Genomic DNA, 25158 nt, shown 5'->3' on the forward strand with positions numbered 1-25158 from the left:
AATGTTATGGTCTGTAAATGTACTATTTCAGGCCATAGCGGGTTTAAAGAATCCAGGTGTGTAAGGGGTGTTGCATCACACTGCTGCCGGATTGCTGTTGAATCATGTTTAGTGAAATCACTCTGGATAAACGCAACAGTTTCTTTTTGAGAGGCTTTGAATCTGTGCTGCTGCACAACAATGGTCATAACCGGAAGGACCACAGATTGCCATTTGCTCATTTTTCACATGCCTCTGTTCTCACCCTTTTGACAAAATTTGAAAATAACCAATCCCTGCCCTGTCTGCATCTATTTTTTTGTGACGCTTCATCCGAAAGAACACATACTGAGACCGCAATACAGACGTACACCCAGGATGGCGCCTGATTCCCGTGGCTGATGAGAGCAAGCATGATGGGAGTGAGGCATGTAATGTGATTTATTGAGCCGGGATCACTTTTCAAATTCAATCAGGAACTTTGATTACTGATGAAAATTTGAGACAGGAAATCGCTTTGATAGCAAACGCAAAACCTCATGAGACACAAAGGCACTGCTGTGCTCATGTCTGTGTGTGCAGAGCGGCAAACACTGCGGCAGTCTAAACACGGCCATATTTGATTAGCGGGAACACATGCAATGCAATCAAGAGCAGGAACTCTAGAAATTTCAGCTAAAAATGACTGATGATTTCTTTGTAACGTCATTTAATCTTCTTTTCCAATGTGACTGACTTTACTGGTACCAGCTTGAGTGTAGGTTTGGGTGTCCAAAGTATTGCAAATGCAGAAGTAACTTTTGCACACGACACAAACAAACTCATGTGGCCGACCCTTTACAGAGGTCAGGGGGGATCTATGGCTGTTTGGTCTCTTGTGTTGCTTTAATGTCTGCACATGAGGGGATACTCAAACACACCTGACAGCATGACAGAGGGGCCCAATTATCTTTCCCCTGAGAGAGTGTGTGCGCTTGTCTGTGATTGCGAGTTACAGAAAGAGAGGAACAGAAAGTAAAGCAAAGATGGAGAGTGAGAGACAGAGTGCTTGTACATGTATGAGACGCAAACATGACAGGCTCATCAGTCACCAATGGCCTTTTAAAGTGTTCTCCATAGGGGCATCTGACCTTTTCACATGATGTCAATAGCAGCTGCATGATGAATCAATCGCCTGAGCCTCTGGCTCCTGGTAGCCTCTGTTATCCAGAGTAAATACGAGAGATGACAGTTCCCCTGTAGAGACCCCCGCAGATAAAAGCCCAAACTTATGGATTGGTTTTAATGGAGAAAAGAAACACACCAGTGAAGCATGGGGACAGAAAGTGGCAGTGAACCTCACATTTTGGATGGATGTTGGATGGAGGTGCACAGCATTACAAAGCAAAGAAAGTGAGGAAATTGAGACAATGAATAGGGGACACACATACAATAAAAAAGGACAAAGCTCCAGAAAGATTAAACTGGGAGCAGTGGCAGGAGGCAGATATTGAGGAAAAGCAGAACAGGCACAGAAATTTTAGGCTGTGTGTGAATGTGTGTGTGTGGAGCATGGGGGTTTGGGATGGACAAATGTGGAGCCTAATATGATGGGCTAAATGAGGTGTAATGGCAGTAACATAGAGTGACAGCAACTGGACCAGTGCATTAAGGGGTTAACCAAGGCCAGGAGTCTATGACCTCTCTCCCCTGAGACAGAATTATCTTTCAGGAAGGAACACACACACACACACACACACACACACACACACACATAGATAATGAAGATGTGGTTGCCAGGCTGCTATATTTTTTACCATTCAAGAATGTTACGATGGGAAATTCTTTTGCGCTATCAGAGCTGGGAAGAAACCAACCACACTGCAGTGCTGAGGGAATTTATTCATTTATTCTTAGTTGTTCATATTCTCGGTGTCTTATCGGCGATATATTTGTTAAAAAAAACATCCAGCTTCCCAGTTTTGACTTTCTGCATATATATATTTTTTTTAAATCAGTTAAAGAGTAAAAGGTTTTAAAAAGGAAACCAGAAGTTTAGCAAAGTTTTGGTTTAGCCATGTTCAGGCTTCTCTTTTTGTTGGATTCTCTTTTTAATACAATTAAAATAAAACATATCTCAACATATCTCCCGTGTTGAATAAAACATATTCAACACGGGAGACTGAATAAAATCTTGTCCCTACGGCCAGTGGTCTGACATGACAAAAAATGATCAATCATTGCCTCAAAATAAATGTGACCTTTTCCACCTTCCGTAGTTTCAATACAATGATTCCGGTTACGTTCTTATTGTATATAAGATAACTGGTTTAAAGTAATAATATGAATAAAATATATTTTGCAGGGTATTGAAGTTGACATATTTTGCAAAACTGCAATGGAAACACTTTTTTTTAATTAAATGAGTCACGTGACTAACTCTGAACAGGTAAACAGTTTGTATTTATTTTCTTAACCCACTTTGGCCACTGTGTTGTCAGAGACTGTTCCGGCTACTGCCGGAGCTCGTTTGCTTGCAATGCCGGTGTTGTGCAAAGATACGTTTTCCCTGCCAGAATTTGTTACCCATGTCTGCATGACTTCTGGCATTGTTGATTTATTTCATAGCACTGATATATTGTTCCAAAATGCGTAAAAAGAAGGTGAATGGTTACGATGTACTTTATTCTCGGGCTTGTGGGAGTTTATTGCCATTTTTGAAAATGTTTCCCTACGTATTTTACGTAAAATTTCGGGGGGCACAGATTCTGTCAGGTTGCTGATTCAGCCTGCCATAATCTGGTCCACCCCATTTATTTGCAGTAGAAGAAACAACTATTTATTAATTGTCCATTGTTAAATACTTCCATATTAAAGTCACTTTCATGGGTTGCGTTTTTATTCAAAATTAGCCAAACAAAAGTTATTTTCTCATTCAAAATTCAAAGCTGTTTGACATATAAACAATGCAAATATGACAAAAAAATTCCCAATAGCCTCAGAATAAAGTATATCATAAACATCTACCTTCTTTTAACTCTTTTTGGGGCAAAATATGGGTGCTACGAAACAAATCAACGATGTCAGAGACAGGGGAACAAATTCTGGCAGTGGAAGCATGTCTTGATGCAACACCATCACCTGGGCGGCTGGCTGGCTAGCAGATTGAGCTGTGGAATGGAGAGACAGCCTGCGCGGGCCTTCTAAATCTTATATTTTTCATATTTTCATCGAAACAATAGTTAAAAGATCCCCTGGTTTGTTTCCTGTTTTTATTTTTCCTCCCTCAAACTAATGTAGGTTACAGAGACAGATGTAGCAATGGAAAGCAGCTTTTGCAGCAGGAGTCTCTGTATGATTTCATGAACCCAAGCATGAAGACGTGATCACCGATGTTTTTGTAAAGCTTTTGAAAATAAATAAATCCAATCTCTAAACATCCTCGGTGTCTTCCATGCATTATGATGAAATGTATACAAACAGGAATTTGAATGTATCTGCTGAAAATCCAAGTATTGCTCACAACCGTGTTTATGAATGTGTTTATGAAGTGAAACTTGGCAAATCAAACAAAGTAGATGAGAATATTAACTTTATTTTCCACAAAAGCTAGCCAGAAAAGAGATTACGCAACAAGTAACTTCTTCTGGTTTGTGCTAAAAATAAAAGTCTGCTTTTAGGATTTTAAATACTTCTTCGTTCTAACAAATTAATATTTCGATGGAACGATTTAATTATTTCTTTACCCACATCAGGTCGCAGGCTCCATATGTTCCACATAAAACTTGTCAGTAAAATAAACGATTTTTTCTCCCCTTCTTTGTAAAGATGCAATAACTACAGTTAGATCCTTCTATTTTGTGCTTTATTTGCCACACTCTAAAACATCATCCACATTTTTGTAACCTTCTGGCATCTTTCAGTGAGGAATGGTTTCATTCTGCTCTCTGCAGCATGAGGGCCTTAGAGAGTGCTGCAGTGGTGGTTGTTCTCCATCTCTCACTTTCTCCCATTCCAAAAAAAAGAAAAACATCTGATTTATAGTGACCATTAGCTCAGTGGGCACCTCTGGTTCCTAACATGTTTCATTTCGGAATGAGCAAGAACGACACCTTGACACATTATTCCCAGGTCTTAAAAATGTTCTTTCAGCATGACGTCTTGATTTTCATTTAGATACTCCAAACTGGTGATCAAAAACAGTGATCAGACTATATTCTGTTCTTCTTTCTTTTATTCATTAACAATGTCTAGTGTCATAGTAGATGTAAACCAGCTTATCTGGGTAACAGAAATCTTCATTTCTGAGCTCGGATCGGAGATTCAGCAATTCAGAACACTGGGACAGGATTTTGTTTCCTCTTGGGCGGTCCTGAAATGGTGACAGGAAAACCATTTAACCACAAGGAGTTAACAAGAGTGGTACATTACTCATATTTCAGTAAACTAGAAAGAAAACTCGCTGAAAAAAATGTAAACAAATCGTTGAGCTAATTATTAAACCCAATATGTTTTCAAGTACAACTAGCCCACAATCTTTTTTCGACTATACTGTAGCCAATGTAGTGTTATCTTTAGCAAAGTTAGTTCCATGATGCTGCAGACTAAAGAGTAAGAATCACTGACTGCACTGCAGGATATGCAGATGGAATCATTGATCCAACTCCTCTCAGATTGATGCAATAAGATCAGGTGCAAAATTTGGAATGGTTAAATTGAAATGAGAGCTCATTGTTTAATCCGTTTGGAATAAAAGTCTTCAGGTTTTGGTTGATCACACGTGATTTCATACCTTGAAAAGAAGAGATGGACCTGGACTTGCCACTAAATGTGACGATGTACCTCTTCTCTCTTTCTGCTCTACATACTCTCTGTCCTTCAAACTCTTTCTCTCATTGTTTTATTTGTTTACTGTCCTTGTCATTGTTGTTTTATGTTGGGCTTTTGGCTTTGGCTGCCATTTTATGTGTCAGTCACAAAATTGCCAGACACATCAGCAGATATGAGACTGCTGCTCTGGTTTCTTTGAAAGAAACTCAACATGTGTGTGCTCTATAAAAAGAACCACCTTGGTAGTAAATGCAGTATTCATCTTTATTAAAATGAAAAAACTATAAATTTGAAATAAGTTCTTCACTAAATAACAATAAAAAAAATCAAGATGTTAAAATAATGTCCAAAGGTGTACATATGTTTGAGTCTGTTATTGACCACTGTTATTTAGTCTGTTAAGACCCACTCTAGTGAAAATTGTGCTTTTCGTGTTTTTAAACATATTTATGTGCCATTTTTCTGGTGAAGGAGGACATATAAATAAAAAAAAGATTAAATTTTCATTTCTGAATATTTCTTTAGTCAAATCGTTGTGAATCAGGAGCAGATGCAAAAATGCCATTTGAAAAAGCTTGTAAGTGTGACATGCAAAGTACTACAGAAAACCAAAAGCCTGCTCCTCCCAATTCTGATGTATTCACTTATAGAAAAAAAAGATCTGTCTCAAAACGGTTTGTCTGGATAGCCACAATATTTCTCATCATTTTTGTTGCACTGGTAATATCAAGTTGAAGTGTTAGGGGCTGTAAGCTAGTGGGAAGGAGTGAGCTTAATCCACGCCAATACTACTGCCTCAACAACTCAGAGGTTAATTTTCTAATGAACTACTGCTGCTCTGAAGAAACTATGTCCTACAGAACGACACATTTTGTGATTGTGCCAAAATACAGATAATTATAAGTAAATGACCACTAGGGATGCGTTTACAATAGATCGAAATAGGATCAGAGCGCTATTAACAAATTTACCACAAAAGAAACTGTTTTTCTGGGTCTTAGGAAAAAAAATGTGTGGATTTTTAGAAAATTATATTTTCGTAAAACATTTGTAAAGCCTAATAGGCAGTTTAATAGTGGCTGTCAAGACAAATCAAATGATAGTTTGCTAGGTGACAAGTAAGATACTTTTAAATTCAGCACCATTACTTTCTTGAAGTGAGCTGTGCTGAATGCTGTTCAGCAGACTGTGGGAAACAAAAAAGACACAGCAGCCTTCAGGTGAGAAATTAGAAATATTAGCATATTTATTACAGCAACATGAAAGACATTAGAATGCCTACACCCTTTACAACAAGCAGCGCTGAGGAAACTGGCATGGAAACAAATATGCATCAAATGGTGGCCAAAGAATAAGAGAGAGTGGGACAAAGGAGACAGTGAGCCAAAAGTCTCTAAATTGTTTTGTGGAAATAACTGATTTTTTAAGGGGAAAAATGGAAACAAACACTTTAGTTGATATCAAGCAAACCAGCCCACACAGGTAACCTTGGCACAACGGCAATGGAAATGTTGGACATACAATTGTGACAAAAAGAGAAAAGCATGTCTGATCTCTCTTACTGAAGAAAGTTGAAAAGCTCTGTAAAATTAAGGAAACTTACAACAGAACTTTATTTTATGGTCATTTATAATGATTCATTGGGTGTTTTTCCCTTGATGACAAAAGCCATTTTCAAGCCAGTTATAATTGAAAACAAGGTCTTCAAGTCTTTCAATTTTACAGGTCTTCTATAGGATTGAAAGTATTTTAGGATGACTTAATTTTGGTTGCAGAATTTAAAGTGTTGTGAGGAAGAGGATGGTGAAGGGCTGAGATGACGGTGGTGATGTGAGCTCCACTTTAAGCTGAGATAAATAGCATTGTTGATTAAAAAAGCTAAATGACAACAGAAAATAACAACAGCTGAGTAAATAAGGCATCTAAAAGGTCAGCGGTCAAACATTGTCCGCTAGAAGGAAATCATAGAGTTAGCAAGAGTAGAATGAACACTTTTGCACTCTCACAAGTTTTCATTTGCTTGTTTTTAGTTTTTCCAGCTGATGAGGTGAAATAGAGGTGAAAGTGTTTGGGAAGGAGAATTTCTTCTTAATTTTTAGTGGGTAAGTTTTTTTTTATAAAACACTGGGGTAGAAAAACACAAGTACAGATGTTACTTTTTCTTGCCCTCTACTGGCAGTTAACCCCTAAACACTAACTGCTACGTCGGCCAAAACACCCATCATCGCATGGAAGATGGAACATAATCATAAAGGTGAGATTGTCAGGTTTACATCTTGAGTCCGGCATTTTTTCCAAAAGGACATAAACATGCTTTCAAGTTGGTGAAATTTCCTGAGGTTTTAATCAAGTATCCGTGACATGCTTTGGTCAAAAATACCACAGAGACAAAACAAAGCTCAACAGCTCTGGTTTCTGCATTTTGTATGCTATAACACTGCTGCTTTTAGAGGATGGAGAGACCTCCTCAGCTCCATTCCTACCCTCCCCCCTCCAAACCGTCATGGGGCGTTCCTTTTTTGAGACTGTTGGCTTTTGGAAACTATGCAAAGAGCAGTTGGATGCCAATAATCTTTCAAGCTTGTTTTTGCCATATGAGGGTGCTTACATTGTCAAGCCTGAGAACTCATGTACATATGATTACATTGACAGAACCACACCCAAACTATCTCTATAAAATAAATATCCACCTATTTTAATCCTTAAATATTTATGTTACCTCTGTCCAGACAGTTGGTTCTGATCCATCTTTAAAACACAGTCCTTTGGTCAGCTTGTGACCATCAATCCTCTATCCTTGTGACTTCTTTATAGACCCATTTTGGGGGACCAGTTTTACAAATTCACTGATTTAGACTCCAAAATCTTTTTTTAAGTGCACAAAGTATAATGTTTACTGAGAAAAGAAGACTAAACTCTAAAAGACCAGAATAAAAAGAGTTTTGATTTGAGGTGCAGCAACTCAAGCATGACCTAAATCTGGAAGTGGATATAATAGATGGAGAAAAAGGTGGCAAGGTTGAATAATTTCTTTTTTTAATTTTCCCCTTCACCTTTTCACCTTTTGTCTTTAGAACAAGTGTTTAAACTCTGGCTGAAAACTGCAACTATTGACTGTTTAGGGTGGATATGAAATATAGTAAGTGCATGAATAAGGAGAGTCCATTCTACTCATTCTAACGCTATCATAGACACTGCAGTCACGGCCCCCTGTCTATCAAGGCTGAAGCTTTGCATCATGCTACATTCCTTTATTCAGATTAGCAAATCTTTACTTTCCTCCTGCAACTCCTGCCCCTGAACAAGAACCTCGGAAATCTCTTTCTCACAATAAAAGTACATCATTGTTATCATTACAAACATTCTACCATTGGAAATCAACACTGTACATATTTTACATTATGATACAATGGTATACACTGTACTTTATGCCACTGGTCCTACTGGTCACCACATGAATCAAGAGCTTTACAATACATCAAACGCAGGCTCAGGGTCATTATTACTGTGTGTAAAGAAAGGATCCTTTTACATAAAGCTGTGAGAAGCAGCTGTTTCCTTCTAATGTGGATAAAAGCTTCTTTTTTACTGTAAACTTATTTTTGAGACTTTATCTTGTTTGAAAATATGAAGAATTCAAATTTGTTAGAACAACAAAAAAGTGAGACTGTACATGACACACACGTCTTTCTTTAAGGAAGATTTACCTTCTGGTAGAGTAGTGGCACATCTAAAAAAAAAACACTTTATCTTGATAGAGGGCTCCATTACTGGGCTCCATTTGACCAAGCAGAGTTTTTTGGGAAACACAGATCACTCTAATCATTGTTAGTGTTGACCATTCAATGACAGGGACTCATGAAAGGAAAGCTCACAGTTGGGGTAGCGGTTCATTATCCAGATGAAGAAGGTTGCTGTACATGGCACAAGCCTGCAAACCCTCAACTTCTGCATGACCTTCCACAAACCCCCAACCATCCTAAAACGTCTGATATACAGAAAGGCAAAACTTTGAGAACGTCCTGAAAACTCTGTACTGTAAAACACAGAAAAAACAATGGAAGAAAAACATCTTATCCTTTTTTGTTGCATGTTTGCAGTCACATTGCATGTGCAGGCAGACTACTTATCGTACACTATGTCTAGTTGCTATGGAAGCGTGTTTGAAAGCAATCTCTAGGAAGCCCTTGTCCTGGCTAAATACCCTATTTGAAACAAATCATACCGCCATCTTACCTAGCGAAATCTACATCCCTCAGGTCCAGTTTCACTTTACCCTCCCACCCCCAGCACATTCATGTCATCAACTGTTTTGGCTCATTTCTGTGATCAGAGAGCCATAGAAGAGGCTGTAAATACACAGAGTGATATTTCCTGTGTTTAGCTGAGCAGTATAACCGTCACCACCAATACAAACGTTAGGTCCATTTCTACGGCTGTGGCACACGCTGCCCATATTAACATACTCCTGCACAAATACATACTGTATCATCTGACCCTTTTTAAATCCTTCATTGTGATATATCTCAGAGACAAACAAAAAAGGCGATAAAAGCCAACTGTACACATCACGAACAATGATGATCACTAGAATGTTTTTTTTTTTATATTTTTCGTTTTTTAATTTTTCGTTTTTTTCTTCTTCTTTTTTTAAGCTGATACGTCAGGAAATGTTCTTGGATGCTGAAGGCGTGACGTTGCCGTTGGAAACGTGTCTCTCTGTTTTTTCCAGTATGGTGATGGTGCTGCTGGGACTCTGAGTGCTGAAGCCAGAAGTGTCCACAGAGGACAGGGAGCACAAGGTGGTGAAGGAGTCAAGCGTCCATGTTGTCTCCATCTAAGTGTGTCTTAAAATCAATGGAGGCTAAAGCGCAGAGTATCCATTGCTAATCCATTTCAGTGGGGAGACCCTTCACAGGAGCATCCAGTCTCACTGTGTTCATGGGAAAACTGTTATACTTGGATGTGCGTCCCCTGGGTCTGCAGGCTCTGCACGCTGGACAAAATCTTCTTCTGATGGCCAGCCAGAGTCACTCCCATCTTAACCAGCTCACTACACAGAAAGCAGACAATAAATCTTATTAAACAGAGGACAGCACAGAAAGGTCTTGTGAAAATAGGTATCTGTTGTGAAATGGAATCTAGTAAGTGTCCTGCTGACAGGATTGACATTTTGAGTGTTTCATTTTGAGAGATTGCACATCTATACCTGACACTAATGTAGAGGATGGAGTCCAAGCTGACGTATCCCGAACTGGAGAAATTCTCCTTGTACTGGCCCATCTTGATGGCATCCAGCCACTCATCCACAGTACTCACGCTGAACTCTGGGCTGGACGGGTCCTCACTGCTGGGACGCAACAAACAACTTACTCAATGATGGATATTTTACCATGTAAAAACAACACAACAAACTGCATTTTAACAGGAATTTTTGCTTTACTTACAGAAAAAATTCTATTAGTGAGTAAAATCTATAGTTTTTTTGCTAATTTTTTAACAATATACTTTTTTGTTTTGAAATGTGTGAAATTATCTATAAAATTAATGTTTAAAGACCCAAGGATGATCAAAGTGGGTCTTTTATGTGCACCAACCTGGAAAATATACTTTTTTCCCCAAGAAACAGATTACACTTCTACGTTTCTGAAATTCTTTTTACAAGTCTTTACAGAAGAATCCTTTGTGTAGGACTCTGTTTTCCTGTCATGTGCCTCGTTTATGTACTGTCTGGGGGATGTTTTTGAGCTTTTGCTGTCTGCTCAGTTATGCTGGGAATTGTTTTCTTTCTGTTTAGAACGTCTGTTTTGAAAAGGGATTCCAACATGGCCTGATCTGAATCTCAGCATCAGCTCTCTGCCTGAGGTGAAAAAAAAAGTGTAAATGTAGAAATAAAAGACATTCTGTAGATGCATACAGAACAACTTGGGAATTTAGAGGTTTAGTGAAGGCAGAAATCACAAGATATGTCAAACCCCAACCCTATATCTTTTTATTTTTATTGAATTATTTTTAGCTCAACTTTTGCATCTATTGTAAAAGCTCCAACAACTTTTCTATCAAACAACTGTGTTTGCTTAGTGCATGATTTGTTTTTGTGTGATGGGACACATTGCCAGTTTTAGTTTGTGCATTTCTCAGACTCACCATACTAGGCTTTTAGCCAGCTCTCTGAGGCTGGCTGGGTTTCTGATAAGTTTGTCCAGAATTGTGACAATCTGTCCAAACTTTGGTCTGTCACTGCGGCTCTTCTCCCAGCAGTCCAACATGAGTTGGTGCAGCACCACAGGACAATCCATAGGAGCGGGAAGACGGTAACCCTCATCTATTGCTTTGATCACCTACACAGTGAAGACGAAATACACAAAGTGTTGCACACTGTACATGCTGGATTTAACGTAAAACACTGGCATGGCCAGGGTGTCTCACATCCTGATTGGACATCTCCCAGTATGGTCGCTCTCCGTATGAGACCACCTCCCACATGACGATTCCGTAACTCCACACGTCACTTGCTGAGGTGAACTTCCTGTAGGCTATGGCCTCTGGAGCGGTCCATCTGATGGGGATCTTCCCCCCCTAAAAGAGTTCACACATAAAGTAGGTCACACTGAACTTGTGAATGTCAACAGGCTGCCCAGTCACTTTTGTGCAGCTGCTTAAGAACAAAGTGGGGAAAGATTATACGACTAAGCAAAACTGCACACTGTTCTCATAATGCTCTGAACAAGCAGACACAGTATTCTCAGTGTTCCCTCTGCCATGTTGTCTCTTCTCTTCTTATTCCTTTGTCTTTGTTGTTGATGCACAGATCAAAAGGTTTATTCCTTGGCTCCTGAATGTACAAACGGGTAATAATACCCCCTCCTCCTTTGTTTCTTCACTCTAACACACCTCTGTCAGCTTGCCTCAGCTTTTTAACATGCAGCAGCTACCTCTGCACCACCTCCTGTAGCATTCTCCATCTCTGCTTGGTGAAAGTCAAATAAAAGACAAAGCTGCCAAGTCACTCTGGCTCCACTGTACTTTTGTTTTCACCACTCCCTGTCCACCCCCACCATCTTTTTCCCCCCCGAATGCTCTCATTGGATCATTCTTCTGTTTTCCCCTGTTCCCTGGATCTAAGTCTCAGTTTTCCCCCCACTCCCCCCCCCCCCCCAAGCGCCTCCAGCTCCATCAAGGTCTACTGACATCAGAGGGAGTTTGTGAGACTGCAATAGAGCAGTCAGCTACTCGCACACTCCACCTAGGGGCAATGCTAATACCGTATTAAGAATGACAATCTCAACACTTCCTATGAATATGAATAACGCCATCTCCTTGTGGACATTTTAGATGAGTTACTCCACAGTGGCTCGACTCACTGATGTTTGTGTTTCGCCTTCATCCCTGAGCTATGTGAGAGGATGCTGCTGTCACTAATGACTGATTTGACTGCATCAAAGTAAAAATATTAAAGGAACAGTGTGTCTGTGCAGCTTTCCCTTAATTCAGCATTTCTGCAAGATTAAACTTGTTCTTTGTGCAAAAGTCTGATCTTGGTAATACAGTATAAGATTGTGAGAAGGCTGTTATTTTCATCCATGTTTACAATAAATTCAATTTCCGTTTTTTCCTACCCTTGTAGTGTAAGCCGCCTCGGGATCGTCCTCCAGAACTCGGCTCAATCCAAAGTCAGACACTTTGCACACCAGGTTGCTGTTCACCAGGATGTTTCGAGCAGCCAGATCTCTGTGAACGTAGCTCATGTCTGACAGGTACTTCATACCTGAGGCGATGCCGCGCAGCATGCCGACCAGCTGGATGATTGTGAACTGGCCATCATGTTTCTGGAAAATAAACAAAAATAAATACATAAATGTACATTGAAGTAAACTTTGACATCCAGCTATAGTTGAAGGTCCAAGCCAGGACTCACAAATTAATAGCATCATTTTACACTTTTGGAGAGTCCCTTAGCAGCACTCTGAACCTCCTTCAGCTCTGCTAACCCCATCCTTTGACCTCCCTAAGGAGGGTGTTAAGTAAAAGATAAATTTCTCCTTCTATGGATCAATGGAGGATCACAAACAAAGGAAACCTGTCTGCAGAGGATTGAATCTGACAAATCAGACAAAACTTTCCTCTTTAACACTGACCGTGTGCCCACGCGGAGCTCAGTTTTGCGCTGTCTTTGGCAGAGAGTACAGCCTGCTGATCGATGACTGCCCAGCTCACCTTCTTCTGCCAATTATTTCAGCGCCGGGCCAACAGCCCCTGTTAAAGACCCATTCATGTTATCGGTCACCGTCTCTCCTTTATATCATCTCTTCTTCTCCAATCTCTCCATCCATCTCCCTAACTCCTCAGTTGTTGGCTTCGAGAGCAAAACTCTGTAATACTTTGACTCAGGCTCCATCTATCTATCCTCCTTCATTTTCTGCATCTGCGGACCGCCCTCCTTTCCTCTCTGTCTGTCTTCTTTCCCTCTGCCTCAGCAGCTGTGGAGTAAGTTAATTAGCCGGTGGTTTTGTGAGATGCTGATTGATTGGACTGTCTAACAAACCTACAGACTTCCTCTATCAATCTGCCCAGCACATTGCATTGCCAGGAAGAAGGAGGATGGGTGGGCATGACAGGGAGGCAGGGAGGGGACAAATGTAGGACACAAAGGCTGGATGGCAGAGGTAGAACATTTTCATATTTTTGGCAAATATTAAAAACTTAACTTTGCTATTTTTAATGAGAAAACTGAAGCAAATGAAAAATTGGACCACGGGTAACGGTTAAAGAGGAAAAGCAGAAATTCGGACATAAAAAACGGACTTTCGTATAACAATGGAAACACTGCAGACACTTTGAAGACCTGTTTCCTTAATGCATCGTGTATTAAAGCACATGCATCTGTTGTGTGTGAGGCCTTCTGTGATCGACTGTCCATGCGCGTACTCCATGTTATTCTTTAGGCTTTTTGCATTTGTCACTTAATTGTACTTCAGTGTTGCCGATGGGATTGGCATCTATTTAGCATCCAGCCCATAATCACAGCCTTAATGGCTCTGCAGCGCCGCAGTGATTTTACAGGCTGACAAACAACTCCGAATATGAATCAGACGGATGTCAACCGTGAGGCTCAACAGGACTGCAGCACGCCATTCATCTGGCTTTATGCAAAACACAAATCAAGGCTCCTCAGCTAAATCAATACCTGAGCCCTTACAGATTAATAGAACAAAGTATCAGATTTACAGCTCGGTGTCCTTCTAATGTATCTGCCACTGCATGCACACACACACACAAATCCTTTGTGCTTTAATTAACCTTCACAAACCACAAACCAGTTGCTAGTTTGATAAATTTGAAGGTTTATGAAAGGACACCAAGAAGGGATAATTATCTTTTTAAAAATTAATTCATGTCAGTAATTACTGTTACATACAAAGTCGATTATTTTACTTTTTATTAATAAGGTAGCGCCACTTCAACTTGTTTAGCAACTTATAAAGACCTATCTCCTGATAAGGAAAAAAAAAGAAACCTCTCCATATGTTGCTTATTTGAAACAAATCCCTAAATCCAGGACTCCACTTAATTCAGCATTACTTGAATTAGAGAAAAAAATGTCAGCATTTTTAAAATATATAATTGGAAATAAACTCAGGCATGAAGGTGTTAAGCAGTGACATATTTAAGTATTTATTGGGGATTTAATTCTAAAATTCTCTTTCTTTGTAATGATAATTTCATGAAGACATTTCCGAAGGTATTTTTTTGCTGCATTTTATTTAGAAAGGATAAATCAAATGTCTTTCTGCAGTGGTCTTTAGTACCAAGATAAAAATAAAAGAGTTTTGCCCATTTGTAAGCAGTCTGCTGCAGTTATGTCCTGAGGAAATGGACATTTAGCACAGCAGGTACAGACCCATGAAAAATGAAAAACCAGAGAACCCACAGCAGCTCAAATGTTTCTGTCTACTTCTCTGTCTGTTTTTGTTAAGTGGGATTATTGACATTGAGTCACTAATCTAAAATTCATTTATTTCTGGATTAGGGGAATTTTCTTGCTCCCTTAACACAAAGGGAACGCTCAAATTTGTAGAGGCAATTTTTTTTTAATGAAACAAACTTTTACCTTGATTAAATTCACTAGCTTTAAGTTTCTTTTTATCAAATTTTAAAAAGATATGCCCTCCAGAACATCAATCACTGCTCATAAAATCTTTCCAGTTGGGAAATCGTTTTCTCCTTGTTCTCATGGTTCTGGCCTTGGAAGGCACACAAGTGCCGTTGTTCCACCTGAGGCACGACTCACCTTGAGAAAAGTGTCCAGAGATCCATTTTCCATGAACTCTGTTATGATCATCACCGGCTTACCTACACAGGCAGAAGATAAGACAGTTAGTTACAAGAAATAAATGCCCAAACCATGTTGAAACGAGGGCAGAGAAGAAGCAGAGTCCTCAGCTGTGACCGGACGATCTCTCCATCTCCCTGCTTCTCTCTGGAGGATAACATGGCATGTCGTCATCAGTCACACTGACAGCTTCTAATCAGCCCTCTCCATAAACGCCAGGAGATAATTAGAATAGACCAGTCCACTAGAATATGTGTGTTTGAGTGCGCATGTTCTAGGGGGATGGGGGTCCTGAGATCTCATGAATACTAATCAGCCTCAAGGGAGGAGGTTTGTGTTTGTGTGGCGCAGCACCTGCATGAGTGTGTGCCTGTGACTGACATGCCCCATGCACTATGATCCCCCGCATGGCGTCTGTTGGGGCTTACAAATGATTAACAAAGTGCCTGCAATCACACACCCATGCGAAAAAACACCAGCCTGTCTCCCCCCACCCCCACACCACAGTCAGGCTTTGCCAATCACAAACACACTGTGTGCACTTAGAAATGTGTGTGTGTGTTTGAGTGTGCACAGCTTGTAAACACAGACTGTGTCAGTTATGATGAATAGTTCACGTTTCCTAAATCAGACCTCAGTGATGCTGGGAGAAAAACCTAAGGGAGAGATAAAGACAGGAAAACAGAAGGAGGGAAAACGAGCGGGAAGGGAGTTGGAAACGCTTAAAAAAATGGTAAAAAAGAAAAAAAAAATGTATGCTTACTTGTAATCATGTAAAAAACTTTGCGTTAGATATAACAACATTTTGAGCTTATCTAAATGTATGATTCAAGATGCAACTTATGCTACATCCGTAAATGTGCGTTTGAGCGGCCACTTACAATAAAAAGTCTATGTAAACGCACGTATATGTGTGTTTCAATCTTTTATGTTCAAAAACTTGCGCTCATTGCATTCTTGAAACCCATCATATGCCTAGTGTGTACGTAGCTTTAGGGAAAAGTTGAGGAAGGAGTTGGAGCTGGCAGGAAAAAAATGAAGTAACGACAGGAAAAGACAGAAATTCAAGGAAGTGTTGGAGAAAAAGAAATGTAAGAAGGAGACATGAAGACAGAGCAAAGAGAATGAGGACTTGTGGAAGGAGGGGGTCAGGCGGGTGTCAGGAAAGGCAGGAACAACACCACCGAGGCCTACAGTAAGATTGTAGGTAAAGACAGCAATACATCACCTTAAATGAATTCACTATCTCACTGCAGCAAATACACACACACACGCACACAAACAGAGTCGCCTGCTCTCTGGTTGTGGTGTCTTCTTTGACAGTAACATTAGTCTCAGGGATAAAAGTGAAAGGGAATTGGATTTTCTTCTGCTAGGGGTGAGGACTGCTGGTCACATTTATCTCCACACTGGTTGTTGTGTGTCACCCTGTGTGTGCGTGTGTCTGTGTGTGTGTGTGTGTGTGGGAGAAAGCCACTTGCAGGGACAGATCTCACAGGGATGACTAAAGCTCAGATCAGAGATGGAGGACATTTGCTGAAACTTAAAGAGATTGACAGATCCTGCATACATGATGTGCACATTTTTAGACAATTACTCCCAAATTTGTTGAAGAACCCTACAAGCTAATTTGACTTCTTATTGTTCACTGTTTGTGTTTGAAAATGTGCTTGTGTCTCTGATGGAGAGCATCACCCTCAGGTCTAAGCTGTTAGATGCAGTCGAGTGCAGGACAATGAAACACACTCATCGTCTTACGGAGGCTCAAAGGTCGATGTGAAACAGGCATGTGCGCACACACATTCACACTGCTATCTTTTGCTGTTATCTGGCATGCAGAATTATCCCTGCAAGTAAAAAGATAACAGAGGTGACTGATAAAAGAGACCGCACGCACCCTCATGTTGTATATTAGCTCGTTTTATCTCTTTTTGTCTGCTGGCAGCCCAAACACACCCACACAGCCACACACTCATGATACAATGAATCCTCTTTCGCTCGGAGCAGCATCATCACGTGCTCCTCACTGGCCGAGCACACACACTGACAGGATGGCGGCTCAAGTCATGGAGTCTCACAGAGCCAAACATTCGGGAGCGGTCTTCAGTTTGCCGCTGAAAGAACATAATTAACTAATCACATTCGCATTCATTTAACTGCAAGCCTTTTACATTCATCAGAAAAAAACGCAGCCCTGTGCAGAACGGAAAGCCTCAAAGTTGGTTGTGTTAAGGAACGCTACAAAAATGGCTTTTTTTTTCCAAGAGCAAGAAATGAAGGCGTATGCATGTGAATCTCTATGAATACGAGGCTATAAACTGTAAAGTCTGTGCTTGAAACTGCATTATGAGAGGATGTTTCAGTGTGTCAAATGAAAGCGACAGACTCCGTCTACATCTGGACAATCATGTTATGAGAAGCTATCTGCCAGTGTGCCAGTGGGCCACATTACCACTTTATTGAATGAGGCGGCCCAAGGTACAAACGAGAAAATGAAATAACTGCAGTATTGATTAATGTTAAGGGTCTGAACTAAATGATACAAAGCTTTTAACACAAGACGGATCTCTGTTCTGGGAAGTGCCATGCAAGGTAGTGGATGCACTGCAACAGACAGAAACTCAATAACCTTATCTCCTCTCTTCTGTTTTTGCTCTCTCATCCCCCTCATTTCCTCACGTTTGTCGCTTCGCCATCTTTCCTCTCGTCCAGCTGCCATTCTTTCCGCCCATATTTATCCAGTCTCATCTTTATCCCCACTTCTTCTCAGCTGCACATCCAATGCGGTCACACCCCCCGATTCCACTCAGGCCCACTTTTCAAATCTGCACGCGTATTCAAAACATGACTACTTTCAAAAGCGCTGACAGGAAATATTGAAATGCCTATTGTTGAGAGCACAAAGACGCACAACGAAAACTAATCATTAGTTTCTTTAAATAGAAGATGGCTGGAAAACGTGGCCTCACCAATTTTAATAGCACCTTTGTAGAGCAGCTCTTTAATGTGCATATGTGTGTATGCATGCATATGTGTGTGTGCTACCAGATGAGATGGAGTTCTGTAATTGAGGGTTTTCCAAATGAGCCGATTGTTGCTGTGATTGTAAAACCCACAAAAGACTGATAGATAAAATGAGAAACCGGGGTGATAAAGGGAAGATAAGGAGGTGTTGGGGAGAGAGGCAGGATGGGGTGGGGGCACAATGCTGCTCTTTTCTGATGAGGAGAAAGACAAAGCAGAGAGATCTTTTTTTTGCCACTCTTGCATGTGGGGGTCTAATCAGCCTGACAATGGGAACAATCACGCGACAGACAGCAGAGCAGGTTATCAAAGTGGCCCATGGTGGCAGCGGTGGGCTTACATCTCCGCACACATTCATCAGCCAAACAAATTAAAATAGATTTAAACCTAAAACACAGCTGAGCAGAGATTGTCATACTATGTAAAATAAAATAAATAAATAAATTTATACTGTATTCATCCCTCAATGGGGAAATTCTTCTCCGCATTTGACCCATCCCCTGGGGGAGCGGTGAGCTGCAGCTGAACCGCGCTCGGGAGGCAGTAGTGTTAAGGGCCTTGCCTAAGGACCCCCACTGGGTGATGTTAACTGCTCGCCATTGATATGGTAATTGCCCCCCAGTACCATTGCTTATTCCCCTCCGGGAATCGAACCCTGGATTCCTGCATGGTAGCTTGTCACCTTACCAACCGAGCCACCCAGCCACTATGTAACTTAATCAATAATAATTCTTTAGTCAAATATCAGAAAACTTTTTTAATACTATTGAGATTTATTTTTGCAACAAATCCTTCTTGAAATGATCTAAACTAGCAGTCTTCAGTCATTGCAGGCTTGGCTTTAGTTGCAATAAAAAAGGCAGTAATCTTGATGTTGTAACCAAAATATTTGATTATTGCAAAATTTTAAAAACTGTAATCTTTCCAAACTTTTCTCAAAATCTGCACAGTCAAGATTTTTTTTTGTCTCAATAAGATCTAGGATCTAGATATAAGGAAATTATTATTAAAACGAGTCACAATCATTTTTGCTCCATGTTCTTGACAAAAGAAAACTTGATTTAAAGCTTAAAAAATTAGAACAAATGCAATTTTCTTTACACATTTCAACGTGCTATTTGTTTTCTGAAGGTACTGGGAAGCACTACCGTTTTTGATTCAATTTTAAGGAAGTTTTTTTACAGCTTAATAAATGGTGAGAAGTTAGACTGGCATTCATTGTCATCATTTTGGAAACATGAGGTTTTTGTTTTAATTTAGTCACTTATCATATAACCACAAGTAGGTACATACAAAGGTAAAAAATACCATCCAATTACTTAGACCTTGCAAAAAAATACACATTATTTCACTGTATATCGTTCAATCTTAAGTAACAGTAACAGTAACAGTGAGCTTTATTAGCTCTTTCCCCTTTGTGAATGCTTTGTGGAGCTACTTGTTTCTAGATTTTGGATATAATATTTCTTGTTAAGTAAAAATGACTTGCTCCATGGACAAAAAAATGTACTACATTAAAGAGATTTTTTTCTTCAGTTTAGTGTCCTTTATTCTGTTTTTAGACCAGGAGTTTTCATGGTGATTTCATGGTAAAAACAAGACTTCTAACATTTTTGTTTTACCTCTGAGCACAGGTTCTAAACTACTATGTTGTAAACATTCTGGGAATTTATAAAATCTTAATCAGAATAATTTGTATCATAGTATTTAATGATTTTGCACTTCCTTTTATGTTTGTGTTTGGCCTACCCTTTAATTTGGGCCTGTCTTCTGTTTCTTGCTTTTGAAAGCATTTTTAATATTTTTTTTGCAACTGTTGTTAATATTGTTTTGGCCGCTGCTTTTTACTTTACACCACCACAGCTACTTCTGCTTTTGCTGACGCTGCTCAGACTCCTACCACAGCTGAAAAGCAATTACTTGGAGCCTTACTTAGACCAATGCTACTTCTGTGTCTACTTTACACCTACACAAACCGATCCAGCACACCTGAGTCCGGAGCAATCAGGGTCTAGCCAGTCTGATTAGACTGAGACCGGTGTGAAGGGACCAGCTGGTGCCAGAGAAAAAGGCCTGAAGGAATTATTGACCCATCTCAACTCTCACCCCTTTTGCTGGAACATACACACCCTGGGCTGTGACCTGTGAAATTACTGCTCTGCTAGTGAGATTTGTTTCTGTGAGGCTCTATCAGCTCCTCAATGTGCCGTGAAGACAGGTGAAGAGGGAGACACGAGGAAATGAAGGAGGGAAGCTCTTATTAGACACTGAAAAAAAAATAAACCATTTCAATTATTTCATCCAAAAAGCATAAGAGCTTAGAGACAAGTCTATTTTGCTAAAATAAATACCCTGTCAAGTCAAAAACAGTTTGTTTTCTTTTTTTTCCCATTTTGGTTATTTAGCTGATTCTGCTGTCAACCAGCATTACACTTCAAGTACTTGATCATAATTATGGAATTTATTTTGGTTTTTCCAAACAGAATTGTCAGTTCCTAAAAAGAGGGTGCCATAATTACACATCTACATGTTGCGTCTGAGGAAGAGAAACAGGAAGAGGGAAACAATAGCAGGAAAATTAATGAGAAATGCAGTAGGGTGTCAGTCATAATATGCACACCGCTGAATATTTATGAGGCAAAAAAGCACATCCAATTAAGTTTCTGAAGTATTAATATTCACATCTGTGCATATGCACTTGCTCTTTTGTTGTTGGCCCAGGCACCACCAAGCAAAGCTGAGAGATGCGCTGAAGATCTGAGAGCGTGACAGCAGGGAGTGTGACAAGCGGGGAAGCAGAGATTTGTTTGTTCAAATCCCTGATTTTTGCACCATCTTTCCTTCTCACTTTTGCATGTCTGCAAATATTTGACAAACAACTGGATGTGTGGAACAGGAAGATGACAAAGATATGGCAAACAGGAGTAAAAAAAACAAAAAAACAAACTCACAGATAAGGAATCAGGATCCATCCTTTCTAACCAGGATTATAAAAAATGTGTCTCCATTCTTTGGTTTAGCAATTACCTTTTATGTTTGGGCTATTTCTACTGTTTCGCATATAGTGAAAAAAGTCAACATTCTGAATTAGTCCTGTCACACATCTCATGTATCCCAGTGAAGTCAGCATTTGCATTTCATACCAGAGAGTGACCCAGAGCTGAAAGATGTGAAAAACTGCATTCATTCCTTTATTAAATGTAAAGTGCCAACATCTAATTGCATGAAGCCAAGGAGGTGCTGCAGGTAAAGCTGCTCTCATGCATTTTAAAAGACTAAATGTATAGGGTGGAGACTGAATACATGAATAATAAAATACGTAACCCTTTTCTTAAACATTTCTTTATCTGTTGATTTGATAAAAAATTAAGATGTAAGGAAAGAAAATCTAGAGTGATATAGAATCTGAACAACACATTTCTGATGTTACAGATTTTAAGAAACAAATAAAGTTGACAAATGTGATGTCCATAGGAATAAGACAGATGGAGAAACCCAGCTGTCCAGTAACACTCTGGTTTGTTTTGGGGTCCTTTAAAGCCAACTTGGTTAGACATGACAAACATTTAAACCCCTAGCATTCTAAAAACGGGCAGACGCATCAATTGTTTGAACAACAAACTTTGACTTCAAATCCTAATGGTTCCACAACCATCTGTCAATCAAAAGAAAATGCTTAATTTGATATAAATTATTGTGTTCCTTTGTTTATCCCAGGGGTTGTGTTCTAAAAAATAACCAGAGATTGGGTTAAGAGAATTATAGATGTCTTGAGGCTCAGGACACACTTACTACAATTTTCTCACACAGACATTGACATCTTAACACATCTCTCTCTTGCTTAAACTCAAAGTTAAAACTTCATGATCTGATCACGATCAAAGATTTATATAGATTTGGCAAACTGAATGCATTCTGTACAGGAGACAAGGCACAGAGGAGATTGATTGACGAGGTCTATGGCCATACAGGATACTGCACACAATGCGCTGTTAAACGAGACAAAAACATGCTAAATTGCTCTGAAAACAATCCGCCAAACAAGTGTGTGAAAGGTGGACCGTGGGGGAACATTATTTAAAAATATGAAACTGGAATGTTGTGGTTGATGTTTTGGATCCACGGTGTATGATTGTTTCTGCTGGGAAGTCTGCCTATTGGACACTGGATTGAACGTTGACTAACTTGCTCATAAGTAACATGCGCTCTAGTAATTTTGCCAAGGTTACTTTTGTTTTCATATTCCATCTTCTAATTAGGAAGTAAAAGTGCTGGCTCTTGTTTCTGCCACTCAGCTCTTCAACTGCCTGTCATTATACATTTGGAAAAAGATAGAAATAAAAAGGGGTGGAGGGGTTGAAGTGATGTGTTTGTTGATTGTAATTCAAGATCTATCATTATCCACTTACTCTGCGGCTCAATACTTGACTTTTGCTGTTTTGTTATCCTACTTTGAAAGAAAGTTGGTCATAAAGACACAAATTCTCTGTTGCGCAGAAACGCTATTTTTTTGTTTGTTTTGATGCCGAGCTGGAATTTTGATTTAGGGCTGCCAAAGACGATGGAATGCAAAGCCTTGACTGCTTGGTATCTCTATTCTGACAGAAGAAAGATAAGCAGAAATCACGTGGAGTGACTGAAAGAGAGGAGCAAGAACCAAGATGAATAAAGATTCTTTTGAACCATACCTATGTCTATGTCACCTGCATCAACACAGACTCGCTCTAATTGGCCAAGCACAATCATGTGGAGTAAACAAGTGGATGTGTGAGAGGTGGATGGTCACAAATTTGCAAAGCTCAATCTCAATGGTGTTACCACGGTGATGGAGCAGTTTCTCTGATCGAGGAGCAGCTCAAACATCACAAGCCTCTGTAGGGCTTGGACATGAACAGTAAACACTCACTGTTTGTTGATAAGTTTTAACCACGTGCCGTTCACTCACATTTAGTGACCACACCCTCCAGCCTGATGATGTTGGGGTGATCAAACTGCCCCATGATGGAGGCCTCAGACAGGAAGTCTCGCCTCTGTTTGTCAGAGTACCCTGCCTTCAGACTCTTGATGGCCACATAGATCTCCCTCTTCCCCTGGACACGCAGTCGGCCGCTGCACACCTCCCCAAATTCTCCTACACACAGACACGCACACACAAAAGTCACACTTTAAACAAACCCTGAAAAGGAAATTAAACTTTTCGTTTTTATAAGAGATTGGGGGACATCTATGAGCTGTTTTACTGAAAGGAAATTTAACAGTTTTTTACTAGATCCAGCACAAAATAAATTTGCAAGCAAACATATTCCAAAAAAAATGTGAAAAACTGCTGTTAAAGGTTTTAACACATTTTTGGTAAATTCATATAAACTATTTTACTGAGTTCTGACTTAATAAAGTATTTAGCCTCAGCATTACTGCCAACTCACCACCGCCAATGACTCTTTCTATGCGAATATTGGAAGCATCGATCTCTTTGGCAAAGTCTCGGACAGCCTGGTTGGGGTCTTCGTAGGTGTGAGGATGGATGTACGTCCTGCTGCCCGGAAGCTTCACTGCATGGTAGATTAAAAAAAATATATATATATATATTTAATGAGGTTAAAAACAACAAATTAGCATCACTGTTTTTAAAAAAAAATGTGTATGTTTTTTGGGAAATTGGCATTCCGATGATTTCCTTTAACCCATGTGCCATCCTATGATCCCACCCTTACATCGACATGTTATCTCTACCATGACTAGTGGGTCTAGATGACCCAACTCCCAATGTTAAAGTGCCTAGGATAGCACAAGGGTTACAGCAAATTGAAATAAATTAAAATCTAGTTGGGGAAATGATGAAAAAAACAAGTACCAGGCCTGGATTTAGCCAGCCCCACCATGAGGTTCCAGTAAAATATCAGAAAAGAGAAAGTCTGGGTGCGCTGAGAGTTTGGGGTGTCAGATCCCTCCAACCTCCTAAAATGCCCAGAAAACTATGCTATCATCATATCAGTTCATCTATCCATAAAGCACAGTAAGTCTTATTTCTTTAGTTTTGGATTTAGTTTTGGATTTTTGCGGGCTATCACGTTTGGAAGGGGGGACAGCCACAGCATTTGGGGGTGGGGGGGGGTGACCCCCCCTTTGCCCATGCATATATCTAGCCTTGACAGGTATATTTAAAAAAGCTAATAAAAGTGCTTCATAAGTGTGGGTCATTCTCCATATGGGAGCACAAAGTCTGACGTCATGGACAGACGTGTTTCTGCAGATTCCGTGAGTACTGGTGTCTTTACCTCGGCCATGCTGGAACTGCATCTTCTCCTCATCCGGGTCTTGCTTAGCTTTGATGTATCCACAATGCCTGAGAATGAGACACACAGCTGCATCATGGTGCTTCACAGATTCTTAAACTGGGCGCTCACTAATGACAGCCTTCCAGCCACAAACAGGCCAACTTAAGTAAACCCTTCAGAGGACATGTGTAGAAGATCACCTTACTTCCATGAGCACACATCTGTTTGCATTTTCGATAAAGTTATATGCAGGAAGTTCAGATCCAGTGCCAAAAGCTGTGCATTTGAGCAACTTCTTTTTATCTTCAAACATCACATCCTCTAAATTTGACTTGTCTGGATGGAAAACATAAACTTTATTACCACATATCTCCTTTCATTCTATAGTACTTTTTCTTGATGTTTATTAAATCGCTGTTTGAGTGTGTCCGCCCTCATTCTGAAGCAATGAAACACTTCTTTAAAGCTGTCTGTGTGCTCTGATCATTACACACTCACCTCTTTAAGCTTTTTACTCACACCCTCCTGCATGCACCCCCGCAGCCAGGGTTAGTCCAAAGAGCTATACGAAATATTGACAAATTGATTGACCTAAACCTGCAGTGCAGCTGTGAGGAAGTGTTAAACTTGTTCTGCCTTACAGACCTCTACGGGGGATTCTTGCCCGCTTGTGTTGGTTGGAGATGGTGTTGGTTTCCGAAAACTTATGCTCTTTCTGTTTTCAAGAAGTGTTTT

General features: G+C 40.0%; 1 protein-coding gene across 3 annotated transcripts in view; it reads right to left on the reverse strand.

The window, feature by feature from the left end:
- Positions 1-6009: 6009 nt before the first annotated feature.
- LOC101168573 (ephrin type-A receptor 3) overlaps positions 6010-25158 on the reverse strand; it is a 90997-nt gene continuing 71848 nt past the window's right edge. For 2 of the 3 annotated variants that reach the window (XM_020710989.1, XM_011486671.3), the window contains 9 exons: positions 24424-24491; positions 23572-23697; positions 23091-23276; positions 15080-15141; positions 12408-12617; positions 11218-11367; positions 10936-11129; positions 9998-10138; positions 6010-9841 (listed from right to left, as the gene is read on the reverse strand). In XM_020710989.1, coding sequence (XP_020566648.1) covers positions 9742-9841; positions 9998-10138; positions 10936-11129; positions 11218-11367; positions 12408-12617; positions 15080-15141; positions 23091-23276; positions 23572-23697; positions 24424-24491 — 1237 coding nt within the window. In that variant the 3' untranslated portion in view covers positions 6010-9741. The remainder of the gene's footprint in view (positions 9842-9997; positions 10139-10935; positions 11130-11217; positions 11368-12407; positions 12618-15079; positions 15142-23090; positions 23277-23571; positions 23698-24423; positions 24492-25158) is intronic. The other variant, XM_020710990.1, reaches the window with a different exon arrangement.

The sequence above is a fragment of the Oryzias latipes genome, chromosome 17, assembly GCF_002234675.1.
Source record: "Oryzias latipes chromosome 17, ASM223467v1".
Taxonomy (NCBI): domain Eukaryota; kingdom Metazoa; phylum Chordata; class Actinopteri; order Beloniformes; family Adrianichthyidae; genus Oryzias; species Oryzias latipes.